At 37.2% G+C, this 24,549-nt stretch overlaps 1 protein-coding gene across 11 annotated transcripts in view; it reads left to right on the forward strand.

Annotated features, from left to right (window-relative positions):
• Window positions 1-24,549, forward strand: part of LOC100752273 (cotranscriptional regulator FAM172A) — a 384,532-nt gene that overhangs the window by 71,418 nt on the left and 288,565 nt on the right. For 10 of the 11 annotated variants that reach the window (XM_027401807.2, XM_027401804.2, XM_035440471.1 and 7 more), the window contains one exon: window positions 5,231-5,422. The exons of the other annotated variant lie outside the window; for it this stretch is intronic. In XM_027401807.2, coding sequence (XP_027257608.1) covers window positions 5,231-5,422 — 192 coding nt within the window. The remainder of the gene's footprint in view (window positions 1-5,230; window positions 5,423-24,549) is intronic. 11 annotated transcript variants of the gene reach the window in all.

Below are 24,549 nucleotides of genomic sequence, written 5' to 3' on the forward strand. Positions count from 1 at the left end.
TGAGGGACATGCCTTTAATCCTAGAACTTATGGGTAGATGCCCACACCTCAGCATTCTGGAGCAGAAGTCCTCTCTGAGGACTCAGATAGGTTCTGCTGGGCAACTGTCCTGCATACCGGCTCTGGCTCTGGGAACCTGGCCCTTTTTGTGCAGACGTATAGACACAGGCAGATCTGTATGATTTCAAGGACAGCCTCGAAGTCTTACTGAGTTTCAGGTCATCTGAAGCTACATGGTGAACCTCAAAGCAAGCAAGCAAACAACCTATATCAATTTGTTCTTCTTAATCATTTAGGAAAGACAGCATTTTTTTAAGTTTAAAAAGCAAGAGAAAATTTATTAAGCAAAACTAAGCAGTACTAATTTCATGACTTATATAACATGACTGTCTCTCTAAACTTTTAATTTGTATACTAAATTTAAATTGAAGAATTCAAATATATAAAAATTTCTCTATATAATTTCTGATTTTCTCTATAGAAAATTAATTAAATTCCATCATAAAGCACTCTCAATATAGCCAATTGTGATTTGTGGTCTAAATCTAGAGACCAAAGTATGTCTAAAGGTTTCCAGAGAGCCAGAAACATTATAGTCAAAGGACAAAATACAAATGTATTAAACTAACACTCGTTAAATGTCCTTCAGAAATTGAATCAAGTGATAAAATTTCTACTGAAAGAATATTACCAAACCTCTTCCCTGTTAATAAACTAAGTTTTTGTTTCCTAATTTAAGTAGAGGGACCCCTCCCCCACAGTTAATGTGGCAGCATTTTGGGAAACACAAGATTGGCAGTCAATGTCATGATCATGCTTGTGTTTTGCACATGCATAGGAGGAAACACAATATTGACAGTCAAACATGGGGGTGGGCCTAGGCCCTATCCCAAAGGATATGACAGACTCTGAAGACCCCCCTATGGAAGGCCCCACCCTCCCTGGGGAGCAGAAAGGGCATGGGATAGGTAGGGTTTTATTGGGGGGGGGTGGCAGGGGAGGAGGGGAGGGAGAGGGAACTGGGATTGACATGTAAAACAATCTTGTTTCTAATTCAAATAAAAAAATGGAAAAAAAAGATTGACAGTCAGTGTCACATTCTTGTAGTCATTTCTAGGCTATTGAAGTAGTGAGGGAAAACAATTTTATTCATATAGACATTTTGGTATGTAAATTTAGCACTAACTTATACAGTGCAAACTGTATTTATCGTGTTCAGAGTCAGTTTTCTATTTTCCTGTAGTCAGGGCTGTCCAATGATTTGCTCACATATCGCTTTTCCCATTTCATCACTGACATTCTTCTATGCAGTGTTTGCCTTCATTGTTGTCCTTTCTCGTATACTTTGACTTTCACACATTTTCAGCTTTTCATTTGCTTAAGTAAAGTTTATTTGTGGCTGCTATCATCTTTTTCATAAAAGTTCTTGAATTGCTTTATAGTATTTTTTTCTTCAAAAATAATTATTCTTCTAGTTTTAAAGAGATTATGCTGAAATTCAAAGTAGTTTTCCATTGCTTAAAATGTTGATTGAAGCTGGGAGTGGTGATACATGTTTGCTGTCCTTGCACATGGAGTTGGAGTCGGGGGTTAACAAAGGGCTCAGGGTTGTTTTCTGTTCTGTGGGAAGCTTGAGGCCAGTGTAGCTACACAAGACTGTATCTCAGACAAAGAGAACAGCTGTACTATTTGGGGACCATCAGCTTATAACTATGCATCAGATCCTGGTGGGCTCACCTGTGGGTGCACTACTGAAGGCAATGGCTGCCTCTCTCCATAATCTACCAGTGTTAATAGTTGTATAGGTACATGATTAGTTCAGATGCCATGACTTGTGTAAGATCAGTTGTGGCATTGTGATTGTCATGGCTCTGTCATTGTCGGAAGATAGCATTTCACAGCCCTTCTCTTTGTCTGCTGGCTCTTATATTCCTTCCATTTCACCTCTGCAATGTCCCCTGTCAATGTTCTTCTTAGGGCTGAGCAATCAGCTGCCACTTATTTTCAAGACTAGAGCATTCACTGCCATTCATTGCTTCTTTGATCAAGGCTGAGGATGGTATTTGTTTGAAGGTATAAGTATTTAGAAGGCAGTATACGGCTATGCCAGTAAGTGCCTCCCATGCCCTAACGTTTAAGACCCTCTCAGCATCTGGCTCTATAAATTGCCGGGTTTGAATTTACTCCTGTGGAGGAGTCCTCAGATCCAATCAGAGACTGTTGCACCAGTGGGCACATCTTGCCTAGGTTAGCACTCCAGTACATTGGGCTCTTTTATATCTGGTTAAGATATTTAATGCCAGGAGCTTGCACGGTGGTACCTTTCAGGATTCTGAGACCTAGCCAGCAGGGAGGAAGCTCCCAGTTCATTTCTTCCTTGGTTATGCTGTATTTTGTAATGAATGCTGTGTCATGTCTTCAACAATGGGACATTATTAATTAGTTCTTATGGATAATTGAGCGGAATAAGTGGCAGAAGCCTGTCTTGTTCTTGGGGTCTCAAAGGGATTCCCTGACCAGTAATTCATAAGGAAGTATTTCATGTCTGTCACTGGCAGTTTTGTGTATTAACCCCAGGCTTTTATGGACAACATGCAGAGCATTTCTCCCTAGTTCTTTAAAAAAAATATTATAAGCTTTTATACACCAATTAAAACTTAGTTTCAAATCCCTTTCACTTTGTTGAACTTTGTCGCCCTACCCCATCATCTCCCCATCTTCTAGCCCATCTCTCATAAACATTTCCACCCGTGGGATTCTCCCTCTCTGGCTTTTTATTATTTATGTTCTGCTACCTCTCTTTCCTTGAGGAATGCCCCTTCTTAGTGGTCTCTTTCTAGTTTTCTTACTTCTACAGGTATTCCATGTTAAACACATAAATCTAAAGATACTGTACTAGGGTCTCCATATGAGTGACAACATGTGGCATTTGTCCTTCTGTGCCTAGGTTATCTTACTTAGCATATATTTTTCCAGTTTTATCCATTTACCTACAAATTTCATTTTTCTTTGGAGCTGAAGAAAATTCCATTGTGTATACATACCATATTTTAATTATTCATCTAACAAGGATAGACACGTAGACCAATTCCATTTCCTAGCTATTGTGAGTAGGACAGCACTAAGCATGGTGGTCAGGTACCTCTGCAGTGGGGTGTAGAATCCTGTTGACTGTATGTCAAGGACTGTTACAGTTTGGTCATATGCTAGTTCTATTTCTAGTCTTTTTTTCTTTTTTCCCCCTGAACTTCCAGTGTGGCTGTACAAATTTGAATTCCAACTGGCAGTGAATAAGTGTTTTTGACTACATCCTTTGTGGCATTTGTTAAAATTTGTGTTCTTAATAATAGCCATTCTGACTGGCATGAGATAGAATTGACAGTAGTTTTAATTTGCATGTCCCTGATGGCTATCGATGTTTAACACATTTAAAAATATTAGCCATTTTAATGTCTTCTTTGAGAACTCATTATTCAGGTCCCATTTTAATATTTGATTTTTTATGTTTAGATTTTCTTTAGTTTTTTGTGTATTCTAGATATTAGTGCTCTGAATTATTTAAATTCTTTGTATCTAAAGGCCATTACTACCAATAGTAACAGTCCATATTTCAAAAGCTTATTCTTTATTTACTGAGTACCTATAAGATGCTAGGCCCTGGCTGGGCGTTGGTGGTGCACACCTTTAATCCCAGCACTCAGGAGGCAGAGGCAGGTGGATCTCTGTGAGTTCGAGACCAGCCTGGTCTACAAGAGCTAGTTCCCGGACAGCCTCAGAGAAACCCTGTCTCAAAAAAAAAAAAAATGCTAGGTCCTGTTCTAGACAGAGAATGTAGCTGAATATAAATTACAAATGTTACTTCTTCTTAGATTACGTTGTAATGTAGAGAGCAGAGGATGAGTGAGTATACACACACAGACACACACATGTGCATGAATGCAGATGCATCTATCTATCTATCTATCTATCTATCTATCTATCTATCTATCTATCTACCTATCTACCTATGGATGAATGCATTGTGTTTGATTGCCACATGTGCTATGAAGAAGAATAAGACAGTGAAAGGAACTAGAGAATTCATGGTGAAATGTTTGAGATGATGATTATGGACATGGAAGGCTTTACTGAACAGTAGTAACTATTCTTAAGCTCAACCCATTCTGTTCCTACTAATCCAGTTGCTGTTTGTGTTCTGTTTACACAAATAGCAAAATCAGATGATAAAACTAATGTTGTTTTAAAAGTAGAGAAAGTTTATTTTTTCTATTTCTGTGCATTCTGAATGACTGGGAAAATTTAGATTTTTTTTTAAATTTTAGATTTAATTCCAGAGAAGTTTTGTGGAGTTGTATGTGTGTGGTGTCCTAACTTTGATAATTGCATGAACAAATGAGCTGGTGCAATGTGTGGTTGTGGGTGGAGGACAAAGTACTAGTTATCAGTTCTGGTTTTAATCTGTTTGTATATGGCTTCCATTCTGAGTACTGGCTGTTATTGATGTAGAATACCACAGAGCTTCCTGTACATATGACATGAAAGGTTCAGAAATTGGCTTTTCTTAGTATCTCTTGTATCTTTGAAATCTAGTTGAGCACCTGTGTATTAGTAAGCTGTAAATAACTGATACATAGATAAGCTTTCAGAATGTACAGGATACTTTTTGAGTACCCAAGTTTGCAATCTGAATGTTTACAGTGTTTTGGCTAAAGTATTTAAGTAGCTATATATTCCAGTTTGGGTTTCCCATTTTCTATCATAGGTGCAATATGCTTCAGTTATAGAATTAGGGACAACATGCAGTATAATCTTGTAACCTAAGTTTATCTAAATGCAATTTCTTCATTTATTGATGATTATTATAGTAGTGACTGCCACAGTGGATTGCAAATGTGGGTGAAAAAAACAGTTGGATAATATCTGAATCACAGGAAGCTTTTTAAAATTAGCTATTTCAATTTAAGATGGTAATATAATACTAAATAAATAATAAAATGTAAAAATTCATATTTTAATTATTCTTTTAATGTATTTTTATACTTAAATTACTGTCTTGTATTGCTTGTCCACTGAATATGTGATTGCTAGATCTTTCTTTAATTTAAAGGTTTTTCTTAATAATTCTGTAATAACCATTCTGTAATTTGTAGTAGCCATTAATTGTTTTCTCATTGTGTGTATGCTTGATCAAGAAACATTTTATTTATTATTTAATTTTTTTTGATTACAGGTAGATGCCACTGAAAGTGAACCAAAGAGTTTTATCTTTATGAGTGAGGATGCTTTGACAAATCCACAGAAACTGATGGTTTTAATTCATGGTAGTGGTGTTGTCAGGGCAGGTCAGTGGGCTAGAAGGCTTATTATTAATGAAGATCTGGACAGTGGCACACAGATCCCTTTTATTAAGAGAGCTGTGGATGTAAGTGAAACTTCCTTTGTTCTGGGGGCATTTATAGTTCTGTTTTATTGCATACTGTAATTTTATCATGTCTTTTCAAGAAGTATATTTAAAGCGTAATCTTATGATTAAGTCATTATTTGCCTTATTTGTATGATGATTATTGTTTTGCAGCAATGAGGGAAAATATTGGAATATTAAGAGCATAAAGGTTTAAATGTCTTTGAAATGAGTACTGTCTCAGTTTTCTTTGTTGAGTTTAACTGTGAGTTTAACATATAGTCATCAATAATGAAAATATATCTGACAAAAAAAAGAAAACATGATTGCACTTGGAAAGCTTTGTTTTCCTCTTTTAATGAGGGGGAAATGAAAGGAAATTTGTTGATTATGATTAATCTGTTTGGTGAGGAAAAGTAGAATAAGTAAATGTTTTGGCATTTAAAAAGTGTTTTGATGCCCACAAATAAAATGTTTTAAAGTTAAAACAACATATAAAATGTCAAAATGTAATATTTTCAAAATAATTTTTCTATCTAGTGTTGTTCTAATGTTCAACTGTTGTTTTAATATCTCTTTCTAAGTTTTATAGTGAACTGCTGATTATCTCAAAGTATGAATTTGTTTCACATTGAATGAGAAATATTCACCAGAAAAAGTGACATCTTGTATAAAGCATTTAAGGTAGAAAAGGTATATAGAAATAGCATATGCATCCATGTACTTATTTTATTTCTAAAAATGGCAGTACATTTTATAATTAAAATTGGAAATACATCTTAGATACACAACCTCAAAATCAAACAATAAATATTTGAATGTGTTCAGTTTTCTGTTGTTCCCCAATATCATAGTAACAGTTAAGCCAACTCCCAGAGAATACTTTTGTTCTAGATTGCACGACTCCTCAAAATGCTGCAAAATTGACTTTCTTTAGTTGAATTGCTCATCCACTTGTTACACATGTGCCAAGCAAAGAAATATGTAATTTTTATTTGGTTCCTAACTTTAGTTGCAATTTTCGAAAAATTGAAGTAACTGTTTATTCAGTTAAGAAATCAGGGCAATTAAATATTCAGTTAATAAATTGAGGTTTTGGCTAAAGCAACACAGGAATTAGTGTTTTTTAAACTGTCTCTTATATTGTTAAAGGTGGTGAACTCTGTTGAATGCTTTCATTTGTGGTTATAACTTTGTCTGTATCTCTTAGAGAGAACATTATGTATAAGATGTTTGTACAATCCAACAAGTGCTTTAAAATAGTAGTAAAGAAATCAGGAGCTTTCAGCAGTGAGTGTTTATCACTAGCTCTAGGTGGCCTGCTTTGCTTGTTGTAGAACACTTGTTGATCGGTTTTCAGGTAAAAACAATTGTTGGAAACTGTGTCTAAAGTATTGAGCTAGTTGGTGGTGCACACCTTTAATTCCAGCTCTTGGGCAGCAGAGGCGGGTAGATCTCTGTGAGTTAAAGGCCAGCCTGGTCTACAGAGAGAGTTCCAGGACATCACAGACTACACAGAGAAACCATGTCATAGGGGTGGGCATGCAGGGGAGTCTTTGTTTGAGTAGACCATTGATTTGTGCAGTCTTTTTGAATGACATTAGGCTAGTGAGTCATTTTTTCCCCTATAAGTGGGAATAGTGTTTTAAGTTTAGCAATATTCTGCTTTTATTCTCTACTTTTCTCAACCATAGTAAGTCAAGGTATTTTGAAAACAACTGATTTCTAATTATATGGCACGTCTAAGTTCTAGTTTTAGCTGGTTACATTCTCTTTATTTTTAAATATTAAATTTATTATGTGAATTTCATCATGAACTTCTAAAAATATATATCATTTTCAAGTCCAGGTAAAGTGACTTTTACTGCTATTTGGCTTCACTTGCTATAACTGCTCTGGGTTTAGGGAGGAATGTATGGGACTAGAAACGGAGGGCAGAGGAAGACATATGTGAAGGAAGGAACAGCCCCATTCTTAGCTTTTAAACATGGAAGTTCTGCTTTTATTTTCATTGTGTTCTGAAATTTCACCTGAGGAAAGGTTTCTATAGTGTAGAAAAGGTTAACTGTAATTATTTGGGTTTTCATGTCTTGTCAGTTTTCATATTGTTGTGGAAGTGAATTTCAATATTTTACAGAGAAAATATTAACATTTCTATGCAATGTTTTTTCTCACTAGATTATTTATATGTGACTGGAATTTCTAAATTAGGTCCATATTAATAATCCTCTGTAGCAGGGAAGCCATATCTATGTGGAGCATTTTATGAGAAATATTATGTTTTTAATATATGGCTCCACTGTGGCTACAGGGGCAGTGTGAGTTTGGTAACCTCCGATTTCTCCAGAATTTCCTGGACTCTATATCTCATGGCCAGAAAATGATAGATGTTCCATTCCTTGCATTTAGAACATGACTATAAATTATATATTAGGATTTCATTAGGGAGGAATGGTGCCTATCAAATAACTTTCTGTAAGTGTTTATGAGGTTTCCAGGGTCGATGATTTTAGTGTTAATGTTAATAGTCTTCATTACATAATACATAACTCAGCTAATAAAGCTTATCATATATCCATACATCAATGATTGAATGTCTGTATAATTTGAGAATTACTAAGATTGTTCTTTGACCCGTCCCTCCTTTTAGGCATTTCTGTTTGTATGTGTAAAGGGGACAAGTAAAGTAGATGTCACTTAAATTATTTAAATACTAGTAGATTTAAAACAAATCATGCAGCCTAAAGAGACACCTCACTGACTTCGTTCTTGTCCCAGCTTTGGCTGATTGAGTTGTACTGTTGAAGAGAGCTGGGTATGGAGCTCTCCAGAGGCTGAGATGGGGAAATATGAGTTCAAGACTAGCCTGGACTGCTAAGTAAGGCATAGTTTCATAAATTAACCAAAACAAAACAAATAATATTACTGCTGTCTGGGAGCAGGGGGCAGCCTTCAGCAGCACAGGGCTTTGAAAGGAATCCACAGAGTTAGCATAAGCTAGACTTTTCTACCTGAGGGGGATTTAGGGAAATGACACTCACACACTCTCTTGATGGCTTCCTTCTGTATTCTTCTCTGGTGTTCTTTCTATGTTCTTTCTTTCTTCTTTATACGTTTTTCTACAGCTTATATATCTCAACAAAGTTATCTGGCAATATAGGAATTACAGTGTGGTTACATTCTGTTTTTCAAGTGAATGATTATAATGAATACAAACAGTAAAAAGAAAAGCAGCATGTTTTCCATATTTCTTACATGATTAAACATTTTATATACTATAGATGAAAAACAAATTATCCCAAGAACTCACATATATTCATACCCAAGCAACTTGCTACAGATTAACTGTGTGGGCAAGCAAACTATTCTTGTCAAGTCTTTTATTGACTGCATTTTACAGTTACAAAGAAAGGATCAATTACTTCATTACTTATCTTGAAAAGTAATCTTATAAGAAATCTTTAAGGAATCACACACCTAAACTTTTGCATTTATAAAAGAATCAGTCAGCTCTACTTTAAATCTTTCAGGTGAATGCCCACTTGTCAGTAGTTGAGATTGAGGACAGAAATTGGTGTTAGGAATTAGTCATCACCTTTGGTCATTAACCAGTCCTAGCAAGAAAGGTATATCAGCCAGTGACAATTTGCCGCTTTGTTCTTGTACTCTGACCTTAATGAGTTCCTCATTCAACTGTGTGCCTTTCTAAAACCTTAGATTGTCTTCCTGGGATTTTTTTTTCATCTAAAGTGTATTTAATAAAAACATCTTAGTCTAACTTTGTTATCTTCAAAGCTTCGTTTCAGCTGTGATGCACCACGAAACTCGTGAGCACATCTCCCAAAATTAAGGTTAAAAGAATTTAAACTAGCTGGACTACTGGGACTCAGTTGTGTTTTCTTACTTATAATTAACTTGAGCTACAATCCATGCAGCTTCTTAGGTGAAAATCACAGACCCTGGCTGTGGAACATTATCTTTGTATTTATTTCTATTCATCAAAACTCTGTATCAGTTATTATTATTATTATTATTATTATTATTATTATTATTATTATCATCATCAATTTAGACAGTACAGCTTAGGGAGGAGTCATCTTCTTGGCTATGCATAGGTCAAAATGTCCAGTAGAAGAGATATAACACACTATACTACAGGCAGTGGAGATCTGCCCATGACCACTCATACCATACTAGATACCAGAGGAATATTGCAGTAACAAGCATGGAAAGGCACTGCAGAAGCAAAAGACATTTTGGGTCTGTAGTCCAATTGCCTTGCCTAAATGAGATTCACCCATCAGAGAGTTGCCTCTTGGTGGACTGACATCTGGGCCTCAATTGCCAACTGCTGCTCCTCTGACATGACCACAGGTAAAATATGTTTGGGAAACATTTTTAGGACAGTGGTTCTCAACCTTCCGAATGCAGTGACCCTTTAATACAGTTCCTCATGTTGTAGTGACCTCAACCATAAAATTATTTTCATTGCTACTTCATAACTTTGTTGCTGTTATTAATCATAATACAAATATCTGTGTTTTCTACTGGTCTCAGGTGACCCCTGTGAAAGGGTTATCTGACCACCCATGGGGGTCTTGACCCGCAGGTTGACAACCACTGCTTTAGGAGCTATTTATTGATCTGTAACGTAAAAATAGTTCATGTTTTAGAAGCCTTTTAAAGCTTAAGTTGCTTTGTCTGAGCCCTCTGTGTTTTTATCAGAAGGTCTGACCTGAGAATTTAGATGATCAGGTTGTGTGTTGACTGGACACAGAGACCAGATGAAATGCCTCCTCTATAAATACAGCAAGATCTAGGCATGCTCAAGTCACTTATAAAAAGACCTTGGCCTTTGTATCCAACCAGCACACATCCTTCTGTGTGCTTTAAATCACTTCTGGAATATATATTATACCTAATACAAGTGTATGTGTTTAAACATGCCCGAAGTTCAATGCTACATTTCTTCCTCACTAATTCTCCTCAGGTTTTTTGTTCTGGCTAGTCAGCAAGCTATTGGGAACCACTTGTCCCCACTTGCCCATAAGCATGCACTGTAGGCTCATGTGTATAAGGGTATGATCTCAGGTCCTCATGCTTGCACAAGTACTTTACTGAACCATTTTAAAAGTGCTGAAAATAAATTTTGAAACCTCTTACTTAAAAATTGTCTGTAGTCTATTTTTTTTACTCCATTTTAGTAATTAATTAGCTATTCTCCTTTAAGCTAAAATAATTTTTATTCTGCAATTTGAAAGGGTCATTCTTTTCTAGCATGCAGTGTTCTAGTTTAAAATTTCAGTACCTTTCATCCTTTTCTGTGAAAGCTCCCATTCCTGTCTCTGGTGTTAAGAAGTAGGTCATGCAGCTTTGTAGACATTTCCTGGTATGATGGTGATCCCTGTTATCCCAGCCCTGGGAAAGCTAAAGCAGCATGTGTGAGTTGGTACAGTTTGGATAATGAGTCTACATTTATAAACAAGCAGTGAGCAACTATGTGTTATTGTTTGTGGTTTTTGATAATTTCAGTCTTCCTTTCTTTTCTTACTGTGTGGTTATCAGATGCTAGGGTGTACCTCCAGTTGTTTTAGGTTTTCTCTTTTACTTTCATCTATACTGCCTCCAATTTCTGAAATTACATTTACTTTATCCCTTAATCACTCTCTAGAATTTTGTGTTTATTTTTGTTTTTTTGTCACAATTTGTAATGGAGCTTTTTTTTTTCATTTGTTATGAAGATATTTTTGCTATGTCACCTGATTTCATTGTTTCTTTTATTTTCTGTGTTCCCATGTTAATATGCCAGATTACCTTTTTGTCAAGCTCTAGAAGGAACAAAGCTCTTTTGGAATGAAACCTTATTTGTTACGAAGATATTTTTGCTTATGTCACTTGATTTCAGCTCTATTTCTTTCTCTTTATTTTCTGCTCTCATGGTAGTATGCCAGACTACCTTTCTGCCAAGCTCTGGAAGAGACAGAGCTTTCTTGTAGTGCTGACCACTAAGTGTAAGATTTTGATTTGGGTGCTTTTGATTTCTTTATTTTGGTGGTAGAGCTCTAATAATGCCATTCAAGAATTTATAGTTAGTGTCCCTGTTTTGAGGTGTGAGACCTACCTTTACTTTCCAAGGTAAGTGGTGCTCAGTTTCTGTGAGTAGATTAGGTACTTCTTAGTTATTATCTGCCTTGGCAGGTACTGAGTTTCTAATGTGTAGCCAAGCCAGCAGTGACTTTTCCATTCAGTCTCCACAGACTTATTCACATCCATATCGTCTCCTTTCTACCCTTTGCTTTGTCTTATGGATGAGCACTAATCCTCCTTTTTATTTTTCATTGGCTTTTTACACCAGAACAATGCACAGTACACAGCTGCTTACAACAACAGATGATAGTAACTGCTAACTACCTAATGCCCACGAGGAAAGGACTGTTTGAATAAATGATAGTATACTTATGTCATGAAAGACATAAGAAATATATGTGTGTATGTGTGTTTTATTCGTGGGAATTGATGAGTATTAAATAAAAACTCAGGAGTGACATTAGATAACCAATCGATATGTTTTTACTCAGGGAAGACCATTTCTCCCACTCTCAAGATTCCTTGGTTGCCTGTAGTTCTTCATCTGGAATTGAGATCTTCTGAGCTTTCCCCATCCACATCAGCATGTTCATTTGCACCATCTTTGTACCGGACATGCTTTGGCAGCTGTGATGCTGAGACTTCATAGGTGTGGAATCTGACATTTCTAGGAGACACAGTCTCACAGTAAACTTATCCTTCCTTTGACTCTCACCGTCCTTCTGTCCCCTCTTCTGCAGTGATCCCTAAGACTCAGGTGCAGGAGTTGTGTTGTATATGCATCAGATGATACTGGGTTCCACGCTTGTATATTAGAAGAAATATGAAAAAGGGGGAAGGGAGGTACATACAGAAGAAGGAAGAAAAAGGGTAAAATTGCAGTAAGTATTTCTAATAATGTCTTAAGAAAGCATATTATTGCTGGGTGTTGTTAGCTCACACCTTTAATCCCAACACTCGGGAGGCAGAGGCAGGTGGATCTCTGTGAGTTCGAAGCCAGCCTGGTCTCCAGAGTCAGTACCAGGACAGCCTCCAAAGCCACAGAGAATCCCTGTCTCAAAACAAAAACAAAAACAAAAACAAAAACAAAAAAAGAGAAAACATGCTATTAACTACCTACTAAAATATTTATAATGCATATAAGTCATTGTATAAATACACATATATTTTGAGTGAAATTTCCTCATTTGTGCTGACAATCCTTCCTTCCAGAGTCAAAGACACTATACACTTCAGACTTAGGACCCCGATGTTCCTTAGCTAAACTGACTTGAATTCCTCCTCCCTGAGGACCAACTTTCCAGAAGGCTCTAATGAAAGCTTCCAAAGGTGGGAAGTAATCAATATTCCACCCAGCTAATACACCTATAAACCATAACAACCAGCAGGACATAGTAACATTAATGGTGCAGTAGCGGCATGTGTACTTTGACAGTAACCAATAGCTCTCTAATTGGACTCAAAGCTCACTCATAGAGAGGGTAAATCATGCCTGGTATTGAGCACCTAGCTAATTTTCCAAGGCTAGTGAAGTCATGGAGAGCCTCTGACCATTGCTTACTAAACTAGTATAATCCCTAATATTTATCTTTATACCCTTGCCTAAGTGTAGATCTCACCCATCATCAAGGAAACTTTTCTTTGCAACAAATAGATACCACTACAAACACACCTGACCAAAACATATTTGAAATCTTAAGGAGGAACAAAATGGATTATGAAAGAGAAATTCCAACTCCATGTGCTGATGCTGTCTCACAACCTAACACATCTATAACTAAGTATTACTACATTTTTATGTAAGAAATCATCATATTCATTTCATTTATATCCCAAGTTTTCCTGTGTCTTTTACTTTTAATCTGAATGTGTTCTACTTTTATATTTAAAAAAATTTCAATGTGTTTTAACATGCTGTTTTAATGTAGTAATTTTTAATAATAATTACTAACATTAAGTAAATTATTGAATATAGAATTACAACAGTTTCCTTTAAATACTTATCTTTCTCACTTAACAAGGGGTTTAGCTTAAACAACCAAAGCTGACCACTTAAAATTTTAAAACAATTGGAACTTTCTTTTTCTCTAACTGAATCTGGGCTTTTAAACAACAAGTTGCAGCCAAAATTGCAAGTTCCAAATTTCAAAAGTTAACTTTGAAGGAAAATTTTAAAATAATTAAAGAATATATATTTCTATAAGGTAGGTCATAAAAACATAAAGTAAAATTTACAAAAAAATTAGAAATTCAACAGATTACTAAGGGATGGGCTCCCAAATTCCATTCCTATGCCAAGGATAAATGCTGATCTACTACCTGAGGCCCCATAGAGTGCTGAGGCCTCCTTACTGACACCCACATTCATGGGGTCTAGATCAGTTCCATGCTGGCCTCTCAGCTATCAGTCTGGGGTCCATGAGCTCCCCCTTGTTCAGGTCAGCTGTTTCTGTCAGATGTAGGGTTGGTAAATATCTTTTCCCATTCTGTGAGCTGCCGTTTTGTCTTGTTGACTATGTCCTTTGATTTATAGAAGCTTCTCAGTTTCAGGTTGTTCGGTGTGGTGTGGTGTGGTGTGTGTGTGTGTGTGTGTGTGTGTGTGTAAAAAGACCATGGGGGAAGGACTTTAAAGCATCAGAGAGCCTGGTGATGGTGTAAAGAGAAAATTGGGAATATTAGAACAAGTCAGATAGAGATCGCAAGGGCAGGAAAGAGGATGGAGCATGGAGAAGGATAAGTAACACAAAAGACCTTTGAAAAAGCCATGGAAGCCGGGCGTTAGTGGCACATGCCTTTAATCCCAGCACTTGGGAGGCAGAGGCAGGTGGATCTCTGTGAGTTCGAGACCAGCCTGGTCTACAAGAGCTAGTTCCAGGACAGCCTCCAAAGTCACAGAGAAACCCTGTTTCGAAAAACCAAAAAAAAAAAAAAAAAGGAAACCTAAGATATTTCTTTTAAAATCTGCTTTAAAAATACTAGCTTTGTGAAGTTATTGAGCTATATGATGAGTAACTGTGTACTTTTTTCTGTGTATACTATTGTTATTAAAAGTATAAAAGAAAAATATTTGAATATTATAATTGAGGTATGTGTATGGGAACTCATCATTTGGAGTATTTTAGGGACAATAACTGATTAAGCTTATTCTAGATCAATCCAAAGCTCATTCGAGCTAACCACAGACTTTGGATTTCTGTATCAATTAAAATATTTGCTATGCTTTGAACTCAGCCTGTTCTCTTATTATATTGCTCCCACTCTTGCCTTTTTGTTGTTACTTGGGGGTATCCCTGCTCTGTTGATCTCTAGGACTATATAAATTAATGTCTGAAGCCTTATTCCTAAATCTTTGCTTGTTACAATTTCTTAATATTCTATTCATACATAAACAGTTAAGTCTATATTTTTATGTTTAAGGCAGGTTCTCATGTATCCCAGGATGCCTTTAAACTCATGCATGCTGTAGCCAAGGATGTCCCTGATTTTATGATCCTCTTGCAGTATACTGGAATTATAGGTGTGTACCACAATGCTCAGTTTATGCAGTGCTGAGGAATCAAGCTCAGAGCTTCTTGGATGCTAGACAAGAAATGTACAAAATAAACTACACTCCAAGCTCTATAAGTCACTTTTATGTCATTGGTATGATTTCAGTAAAGGCAATGGTGTATGTCATGATTTGCGCATGAAATCTTCTCCACAGTCTCATGTGTCTGAACACTTGGTCCCTAGCTCATGGTGCTTTTTTGAGAGGCTACAGAACCGATAGTCAGAGGCTTGGTTGGCAGTTATCAATCATGGGGTCTGGCTTTGAGGATTATAGCCCAAGTCTTGCTTCTGGTCCAGTTTCTCTGTGTTCTGTCTAACAAATGTGAACAAGCTGTGCAAACTCCTATTGCTGGGACAGAACCACCTGAACTGGGACCTGGAAATATGGCTCAGCAGTTAAGAGCTTGTGCTGTTTTAGCAGAGATTCCAAGTTTAATTTCCAATGTCTTTATTGGGTGGTTCGCTATTTCGTGTAACTACAGCTCTAGAGTATCTGTCACCCTCTTCTTGGATACATGCAATCATGTTCACATATGCACTCGCAGACAAACCCACACAATTCAAAAATTTTTTAAAATCTTAAAAGTAATAGAAAAATAAAAGAATCACCACAAATGCCCTGCCTTGTCATCAGGATTGCATTCCATGAAAATATGAGTCAAAATGTTACTCTCCTCTCTTGTCTGTCAGGGATTCTGTCACAGTGACAAGGAAGGAACCTGAAATAGGGAAGTGTGGACCGTTGTATGTCTTTTACTATGTGAGAATTGAAGATTAGTGTGGGTGTAGTCAGATATAGCTTTGGTTGAGATGAATTACACCATTACAGCAGGATGTGTTGGCTGTTGTTTTGGGCTCTTACTGTTGTATCAAGTACAGCTTCCAGTTTTATACTTAGCAGTTATTTCCATTGTCTTTCTTGTAGCTGTTCAGTACAGGTGCTCATAAGAATGTGTTGTCATCACCTCTGTAGTGTAAAGCTCATTACATTCAAATTTGAAGTCACTTAAAATTTCATGGAAAGATTAATAATTGGAAATTTCAAAAACTTTTGGAAGTTGGAGATCTTACAGGTTATCTGTTCTTTCTTGGTAGTTGGTGGTCAGTATTGACCCTGTAAATAATAAGATACTACTATGTTTTGAGGCATTTAAATTTGTGATGCCTCTTTTTTTTTAAACGCTCATGGTCAATTTGTTTCTCTGTTCAGCTCAACTAAGTGTCATTTTCTGTCTTGAAATGTGAATGTTATAGTCTGCTGAGTGGTGAAGCCAGGTTGAGGCTCGTAATTCTTGCCAGGCCTACTGTGGACAGCCTCCAAAAACCATGTCCATCTCTGGTTTCACAGTGTATGTGAAGAGACTTACAACTGCTGACTGACATTCTGGAGAGATTAAAGTTGCTCTTTTGTCTCCTTTGGCATAAAATAGCCAACATTCTTACTTTCCTAGAGCCACTTGCTTTCTTTATATACTCAATGTTTCTGCTGTTGGTACACTTATTTTGCACTATTTTCTCTTTCATACAGAATTTTTGTTTTGCAGCATAAAGGTTGTAGGCAAATAGCCAGCTGTCACATTCCTGAGGTCTGCTGCAGTCCCCATAGATGAAGTACACTGTTTTGGCTACATAGTGCTTGCCAGATTGCTAAGCAGATGTTCTAGACTATCATGCAGGAAAGTAAGGCCTTGTGAAGCATTCCCTGAGAGTCACTTTTGATATCCACAAATCATTTATTTAAAGGGAATTAGTTCTAGTAAAACTGAAAAGTTATAGATTTGTAAAAAAAAAAAAAAAAAACAAAAAACATTATATTACAGGGTGTGATAGTGGTTGCATGATTCAAAACTTGATTTTGTATATGATTCCAATGGTAAAAACATTTTAACATGAACAGGCATTGTATTAACTTCCTGTCATTTAAAAACATGGAGACTTGGCCGGGCGCTGGTGGCACACGACTTTAGTCCCAGCACTCGGGAGGCAGAGGCAGGCGGATCTCTGTGAGTTCGAGGCCAGCCTAGAGTGAGTTCCAGAACAGCCTCCAAAGTCACAGAGAAATCCTGTCTCAAAAAACCAAAAAAAAACAAAAACAAAAACAAAAAAAACATGGAGACTTATTAGAAAAACAGTATTAACAAAATAACAACAAAAAACAACCTTCCTTTTTATACACAATAGGTCACCTGTTGACATTGTGTAATTTAAGAATCTTTCTTGTTTAGACCTTGAAGTTTTTATGAAATACTAGTTTAATGGGGTGGGAATTTTTTTAGATGCATCTGTCATTAATGTATTAGCATGGGTAAAGATTGAAACTAAAAGTTCTATATGATATACTCAGATTACTCTTCCCAATCTTGAGATTTTACAGGAGCCACAGAGGTAGTGTTCATTTGATATATTTCACTAATATTGATTATGGTTTACAGAGATGTATTGTACTTCAAAATGTGTAAAATCCAGTATTTTGTTATGAGAGAAATTCTTCTGACACTCCATTTAAGGAAGGTGGGAGTACATATTTGGAATAAACATCTAAATCTCACTGTTTGTGGATGGATTTGAATATAAAGGTAGTGAAGGTTCATTGGATATTATGGTTTCTCGTAACAATCAACTCAATCAAACCAAATCTCAGTGTGAAAAGTCAGACTCTAAAGTTGCCTCTGCTTTTAATTTAAACAGTTGTTGAGCATTTTCTACTTCATACTTTTGATGAATAGCTTCCCAGTGGCACTGATGCAAATGCCTGATTTCTTCTAGAACTCAAGAAAATTAATCAAAGGTGTAAATTTCCAGAAGCCACCTTGGTTTTTAAGCTTAAGTGGATATATTTTGTTATCTGTTCAGAATTCCCAATTTCTTCTAGACTAAAGCTGCTTTTCAATAAGAAAAAAGGCAAGGGTTTGTAATGTATAAAACAACCAAAGGATTGGCAATGCCAGTTTGCAGATGAAACCGCAGGGCTAATTCATCAACAAGAACTTTATATTCTGTCTGGAGAAGGTCTTCTTTGGATGATGTCCAACTACACTTAACATCAGTAGTTTCTGTTCCTTTCTCTTTCCTCTCCTTTCCTCAGTTTTGCTCTCCAACCCCCTCTTTTCTTGCCTTCACTCACAAATTAGCAAGTCTTCAACTAAAGTACCAAATTAGTGCTTGTCAATTCTGACTTACGCATTTATACTTCAACACCTCAAATTAGATGCAGCTGTTTTTTTCTCACCCAAATTTAGAAAAGGATAAGAGGAAAGGAGAGGGTGGAGATCAGTGTAACTAGTAAATAATTTGTAAGTAATAAATAATAAGTGAGAGAATAAGTAGGTTTCTTATTCAATAGAGCTGTCTTATATATTACCTGCTAGTTAGGCAGACTCACCTGGAGGCCTCCCCATGAGAGTCTGACTGCACTAGAGAGCATGAATGGCTGGCTGCCAACAGTTCAATGGTTGGAAATGGATAAGCTACAAATGGTTTCCTGACTGGCAGATAGCAGCCCAAGCCGGGGTCCAGTGAGCAAGGATGAGGAGGGACTGGGTAAGTATTAGGTTTCATGGAGAATAGCTGATGGCAGTTGTCTTTAGTTGAGGTTAGGTTCATAATTCAAATTTCACTCTCCAGACAAGCTATTTTGCATCCTTCTCCACTTTGTAATATTCCAGGAAGGAGTTAGGTGGGGGAATGTTAGAATACAGATTCTTCTGCCCTTCTCTCGCTGCATAATCATATTTCTAGTGGCCCCTTATTGTCTCTAGGGTATTTTGCCTCATCCTTCTTCTATGTATACTTTTACTTGTTTAACTTAGTTCTCTTATCAAAACAAATTTACAGACTTCATGTAATCCTAATCAAAATTTCCAAGAAATTCTTCACAGAAATAGAAAAACAAACAAACAACCTTCTAAAATTTGTGTGGAACCAAAAAAGAATAGCCAAAGCTATTTTGAGCAAAAATAGCAATGCTGCAGGGTTACCATACTGGACTTCAAACAATATGACAGAGTGAATAAAACCGTATGGGACTGGCTCAAAAACATATGTATACAGCAGCGAGATAAAATAGAAGACCCAGCCAGAGTTTTGTTTCTTTGTCTATTGCTATAATAAAGTACCTCTGTAAAAGCAACTTAAGGGAAAAAGGGTTTATCCTGCCTCATGGTTCCAAGTTACAACCCATCATTGCAGGTAAATCACAGGAACACTTAAGACAGTTAGTCACATTATATCCATAGTCAAGCAGCAAACAAGGGATGCATATATGTTAGTGCTTGGCTCTTGCTTCTTGCTTTTTCTCATCTTGTACAGTCCAGAATTCCCTGCATAGGAGATGATGCCACCCACAGTTTGAGGTGTGTGTGTGTGGGGGGGGAGGTCTTCCTACCTCAGTGTGATCAAAACAATACCCTGGATGGATCCAGAAGCTCTTCTCCCATGTAATTCTAGATTTTTTTCAAGTGTATAGTTAATACAGTCTACCTATATTTTGGTGTTTGTGAATGTTTTCACTCCTGTGTTTCCTATCCACTTTTGTGTCCCTTGTTTCCTTGTTTCCTTTATCGGTGTCTTACTCTGCCTAAGTGAAAACATTTGTTGGTGTTGTATATGGGAAGTACCGCCAATGATTAGTTCATGAGATTCTACCACCTCTTAGGAGTATTGAAAGCTTTCTCATTAATTACAAATTGGCACTCCTTCTCCCATTCTTTTTCTTATAGAGGCAGGGATCCACATGACCTGCATTCAGATTTTCATTAATGGGTCTTAGGGTTTCTACTGCTGTGAAGAGATACCATGACCACCACAATGCTTACAAAAACCAAACATTTATTTGGGTGAGCTCACTTATAGTTCAGATGTTCAGTCCATTATCATCATGATATAATATGGTGGCCTGCAGACAGACATGTTGCTGGACCAGGAGCTGAGCATTGTACATCTTAACCTACGGGCAACATTAAGTGGTCTGAGACACTGGACATGGCTTGAGCATATATGAAACCTCAAAGTCTACCCCGACATTGACACACTTTCTCCAACAAGGCCATATACTCCAATAAGGTCATACCTCCTAATAGTGCCCATCCCATTGAAGTTTTAGGGGCCGTTACATTCAAACTACCACCGAAGGTTAGCACTGTTTTTCATGGTATTGGTTCAGTATCATGTCTGAAGAGATTTCGAGAAATACTAACCCAGGCTACTAAACTTGGATGTGGACATTAGAGTATACTGGTATGTGTTCATTCCTAGGCCATTTAAAATTAATGTGGAAGAATAGTTTTGCATAGTTTCTCCATTTGTAAGTAGTCATACCTGACAAAACTTCCTAAAAACTATAAATGTATAAACAAAAGGGACTATCCTCATTCAAACCACCATACTGTGTGGTTCTGCTGTTAGAGGTCCCATAGCCTGCCAGGCCTCCTAACTGGCACCCACATTCAGATGGTTTGGTTTAGTCCAATGCTGGTTCCCCAGCTTTACAACTGGGGTTCGTATGATATCACTAGGTCAGGTCAGCTGGTTCCATAGGTTTCTCCAACTTGGTCTTGACTACTTTGCTCATCCCTCCTCCCTCTCTACAACTGGATTCCCGGAGTTGGGCTCAGTGCTTAGCTGTGGGTGCCTGCTTCTGCTTCCATCAGCTACTGGATGAAGGCTCCAAGATGTCAATTAAGGTAGTCATCATTCTCATTTTAGGGGAAGGGCATTTAAGGTAGCCTCTACTATTGCTTAGGTTTCTAGTTAGGGTCATTATTGTGGATCTCTGTATAATTCTCTAGTTCCAAATTTGTCTTTAAATCTATTGATATGTCTCTTTTCTTGTTCTCCTCTATTCCTCTCCCCACTCAAACTTCCTGATCTCTCATGTTCTCCTCCCACCCCCTCCCACCATGCTCCCAATTTGTTCAGGGGTTCTTGTCTTTTCTGCTTCACTGGGGGACCGTGTATCTCTGACTTACGGTCCTCCTTGTTTCCTTGCTTCTCTGGGGGTGTGGATTGTAGGCTGGTGATCCTTTGCTCTATGTTTAATATCCATATATGAGTGAGTACATGCCATGATGGTCTTTTTGTGACTGGGTTATCTCACTAAAAATGGTTTCTTCTAGTTCTATCCATTAGCCTGAGAATTTCTGTTTTGTTTTGTTTTGTTTTGTTTTGTTTTGTTTTGTTTTTTGCTGAGTAGTACTCCATTGTGTAAATGTACCACATTTTCTCTATCCATTCTTCAGTTGAGGGGCATCTAGGTTGCTTTCAGGTTCTGGCTATTACAAATATTGTTGTTATGAACATAGTTGAACAGATGTCCTTATTGTATGAATGTGCATCCTTTGGGTATATGCCTAAGAGTGGAATTGTTGGATCGTGAGGTAGACTGGTTCTCATTTTCCTGAGAAACTGCCATTCTGATTTCCAAAGTGGCTGTACAAGTTGACACTCCCACCCCAGTGGAGGAGTGTTCCCCTTTTTCTATGTCCTCTTCAGCATAAACTGTCATTAGTTTTTATTTTTTTATTTTTTTATTTTAGCCATTCTATCAGGTAGAAGATGGTAGGTATCTCAGATTTGTTTGGATTTGCATTTCCCTGATGGCTAAGGATGTTGAGCAATTTCTTAAGTGTCTTTCAGCCATTTTAGATTCCTCTATAGAGAATTCTCTGTTTAGTTCTGTAGACCACTTTTTAATGGAATTATTTGGTGTTTTGATGACTAGTTTCTTGAGTCCTTTGTATATTTTGGAAATCAGCCCTCTGTCTGATGTGGGGTTGGTGAAGATCTGTTCCCATTCTGTGGGGTGCTGTTTTGTCTTGTTGACTGTGTCCTTTGCCTTACATAAGCTTCTCAGTTTTAGGAGGTCCCATTTATTAATTGTCAATCTCAGTGTCTGTGCTACTGGTGTTATGTTCAGGAAGTAGTCTTCTGTACAAATTTGTTCAAGGGTACCTCTCACTTTCTCTTCTAAGAGGTTCAGTGTGGCTGGATTTATGTTGAGATCTTTGATCCATTTGGACTTAAGTTTTGTGTATGGCAATAGATATGGATCTGTCTGCAGTCTTGTACATGTCAGCATCCAGTTATTCCAGCAACATTTGTTGAAGATGCTTTCTTTTTTCCATTGTATAGTTTTAGTTTCTTTGTCAAAGATCAGGTGTTCATGGGTGTGTGGGTTAATATCAGGGTCTTCAATTCTATTCCATCGGTCTACCAATCTGTTTTTGTGCCAGTACCAAACTGTTTTCATTACTATAGCTCTATATAGTACAGCTTGAAGTCAGGGATGGTGATGCCTCCAGAAGTTTCTTTATACAGAGTTGTTTTGGCTATCCTGGATCTTTTGTTTTTCCATATAAATTTGAGAATTGTCCTTTCAAGGTCTGTGAAGAATTGTGCTGGAATTGCCTTGAATCTGAAGATTGCTTTTGGTCAGATTGCCATTTTTACTATGTTGATCCTACCTATCAAGGAGCATGGGAGATCTTTCCATTTTCTGGTATCTTTTTTAATTTCTTTCTTTAATGAATCATAGTTCTGATTATACAGGTCTTTTACCTGTTTTGTTAGAGTTACCACAAGATTTGTTTGTGGCAATTTTAAACGGTGATGTTTCTCTGATTTCTTTCACAGCCGCTTTATTGTCTATATGTATATAGTAGGGAAACTGTTTTTTTTTTTTCTTTGAGTTTATCTTGTATTCTGCCATTTTGCTGAAGGTGTTTATCAGCTGTAGGAGTTCTCTGGTAGAATTCTTCTGGTCACTTATGTAAACTATGATATCATCTGCAAATAGTGAAAGTTTTACTTCTTCCTTTCCAAATGTATCCTCTTGATCTCCTTTTGTTGTCTTATTTCTCTAGCAAGAAATTCAAGTACAATATTGAAGAGAAATGGAGAGAGTGGACAACTTTGTCTTGTTCCCTGATTTTGTTAAGAGATTCTGCGCTCTTTTGATAAATTTTCAGAAGTCAAGACCATGATGGCAAAACTCACAGAACCAGCTAGTGAGAGACTCGGGTCTGACAAATGAGGAACTAGACTCCCTCAGTACAGGTCACAATGGTGTGACTGGGACAATATATGAGGCCACTGGCAGTGGGTCCAAGATCTAACACTAATGCTCAAACTGACTTAGTGGAGCCCATTCTATATGGAGAGCTACCTAATAGTCTATAAGCTGTCTGGTATTCAGAGCTCAAAGAGTCAGGCACTGATGTAACAATGTGTGACTATGGAGGCTAACTTGAGGGTTCCTCCGCCGGTTTTGCACACTTAAAGTAGGTCATATCTTTTTGAGACATAAATATCATCAGTTGAAAATATCTCTTAAATTACCCTCTTAAACTTTGTGAAGCATAGGTAATATCTAGTTGTTAGCCACTGTTATGATACCTCTTAAGTAGATATTTTATACTTTCTCGGATGTTTAAATGTATGCTTGGTGAGAGCAGCTTTGCTTTTTATGTGGCATGTAAAAGAATGTAAAAATAACTCAAATAGTAATTGTTAGCTTCCACTTCTTCCAATATTTTCTGATTGACAGTTTGCTTTTGCCTGTTTTTTACACATATATTCTATATTTTTTCTATTAATTCACAGTGACAGAAATTATGTCAAATATTGATACTTACTGATGATTTAATGATCATTATTTTGAGCCTGGGTTGCCCTGTTCTTTCGGCCTCAATCTCCCATGTACTGGATGGTAATAGAATATCTTTAATATTGTATGACATTAACTGTTGGGAGTTTAAGTTCCTTTTCTGTATATGTATGTAAACTTTCATTAATGTGTGTACATGTGTATGTGTCCATTTGTAGGTCAGATGTCAACCATGGGTGTAATATTCATCTTGTCCTCCCACTCTGTGCGTGTGTGTTTGTCTGTACGTGTGTGTGTGTGTGTGTGTGTGTGTGTGTGTGTGTGTGTGTGTGTATGTGATGGGGTGGTGGGGTATGTCTGTGTGTGGATGGAGGTGACAACCCTCCCATACATGCACATGTGGAGAACAGAAGTCAGATTAGAATGTCTTTATTGTTTCCAGAATAATTTTTAAAGACAGGTGTCTTATTGAACTTGGGACTTGTTTTGGGTAGATTAGCTTGTCAGGGAACCTACAGCAGTGGTGCAGTTAATTGTACGTCTTGTCATGCTTAGCTTCTTATGTAGGTTTTGGGGCTCTGAACTTGGGTCCCGTGCCTTCACAGCAAGCACTTTAACCTCCAGCCTCAGCCTTGTGTAAAATTTTAACGTCATTTTTTTGATGATGTCGTAGTTGTATACAGTGAAGTATGCTCATCTCCATCTCTTATTCATTCCCTCCACCTCCCCTTATATCTCTCTACGTGACCTTTCAACTTCTAGTCCAACCATTTTTTTTTTTTTTTAAGAGATGAGGCCTTTCTCTGGGACATGGCCTACATGATTGGTGAGCCCCAGAGACACTTCTGTCTACACCTCCCTAGTCCTGAGATAACAGCTTTTACAAGGGTTCTGGTTAGTCAACTCGGTT

Source organism: Cricetulus griseus, chromosome 2, assembly GCF_003668045.3.
Source record: "Cricetulus griseus strain 17A/GY chromosome 2, alternate assembly CriGri-PICRH-1.0, whole genome shotgun sequence".
Lineage (NCBI taxonomy): Eukaryota > Metazoa > Chordata > Mammalia > Rodentia > Cricetidae > Cricetulus > Cricetulus griseus.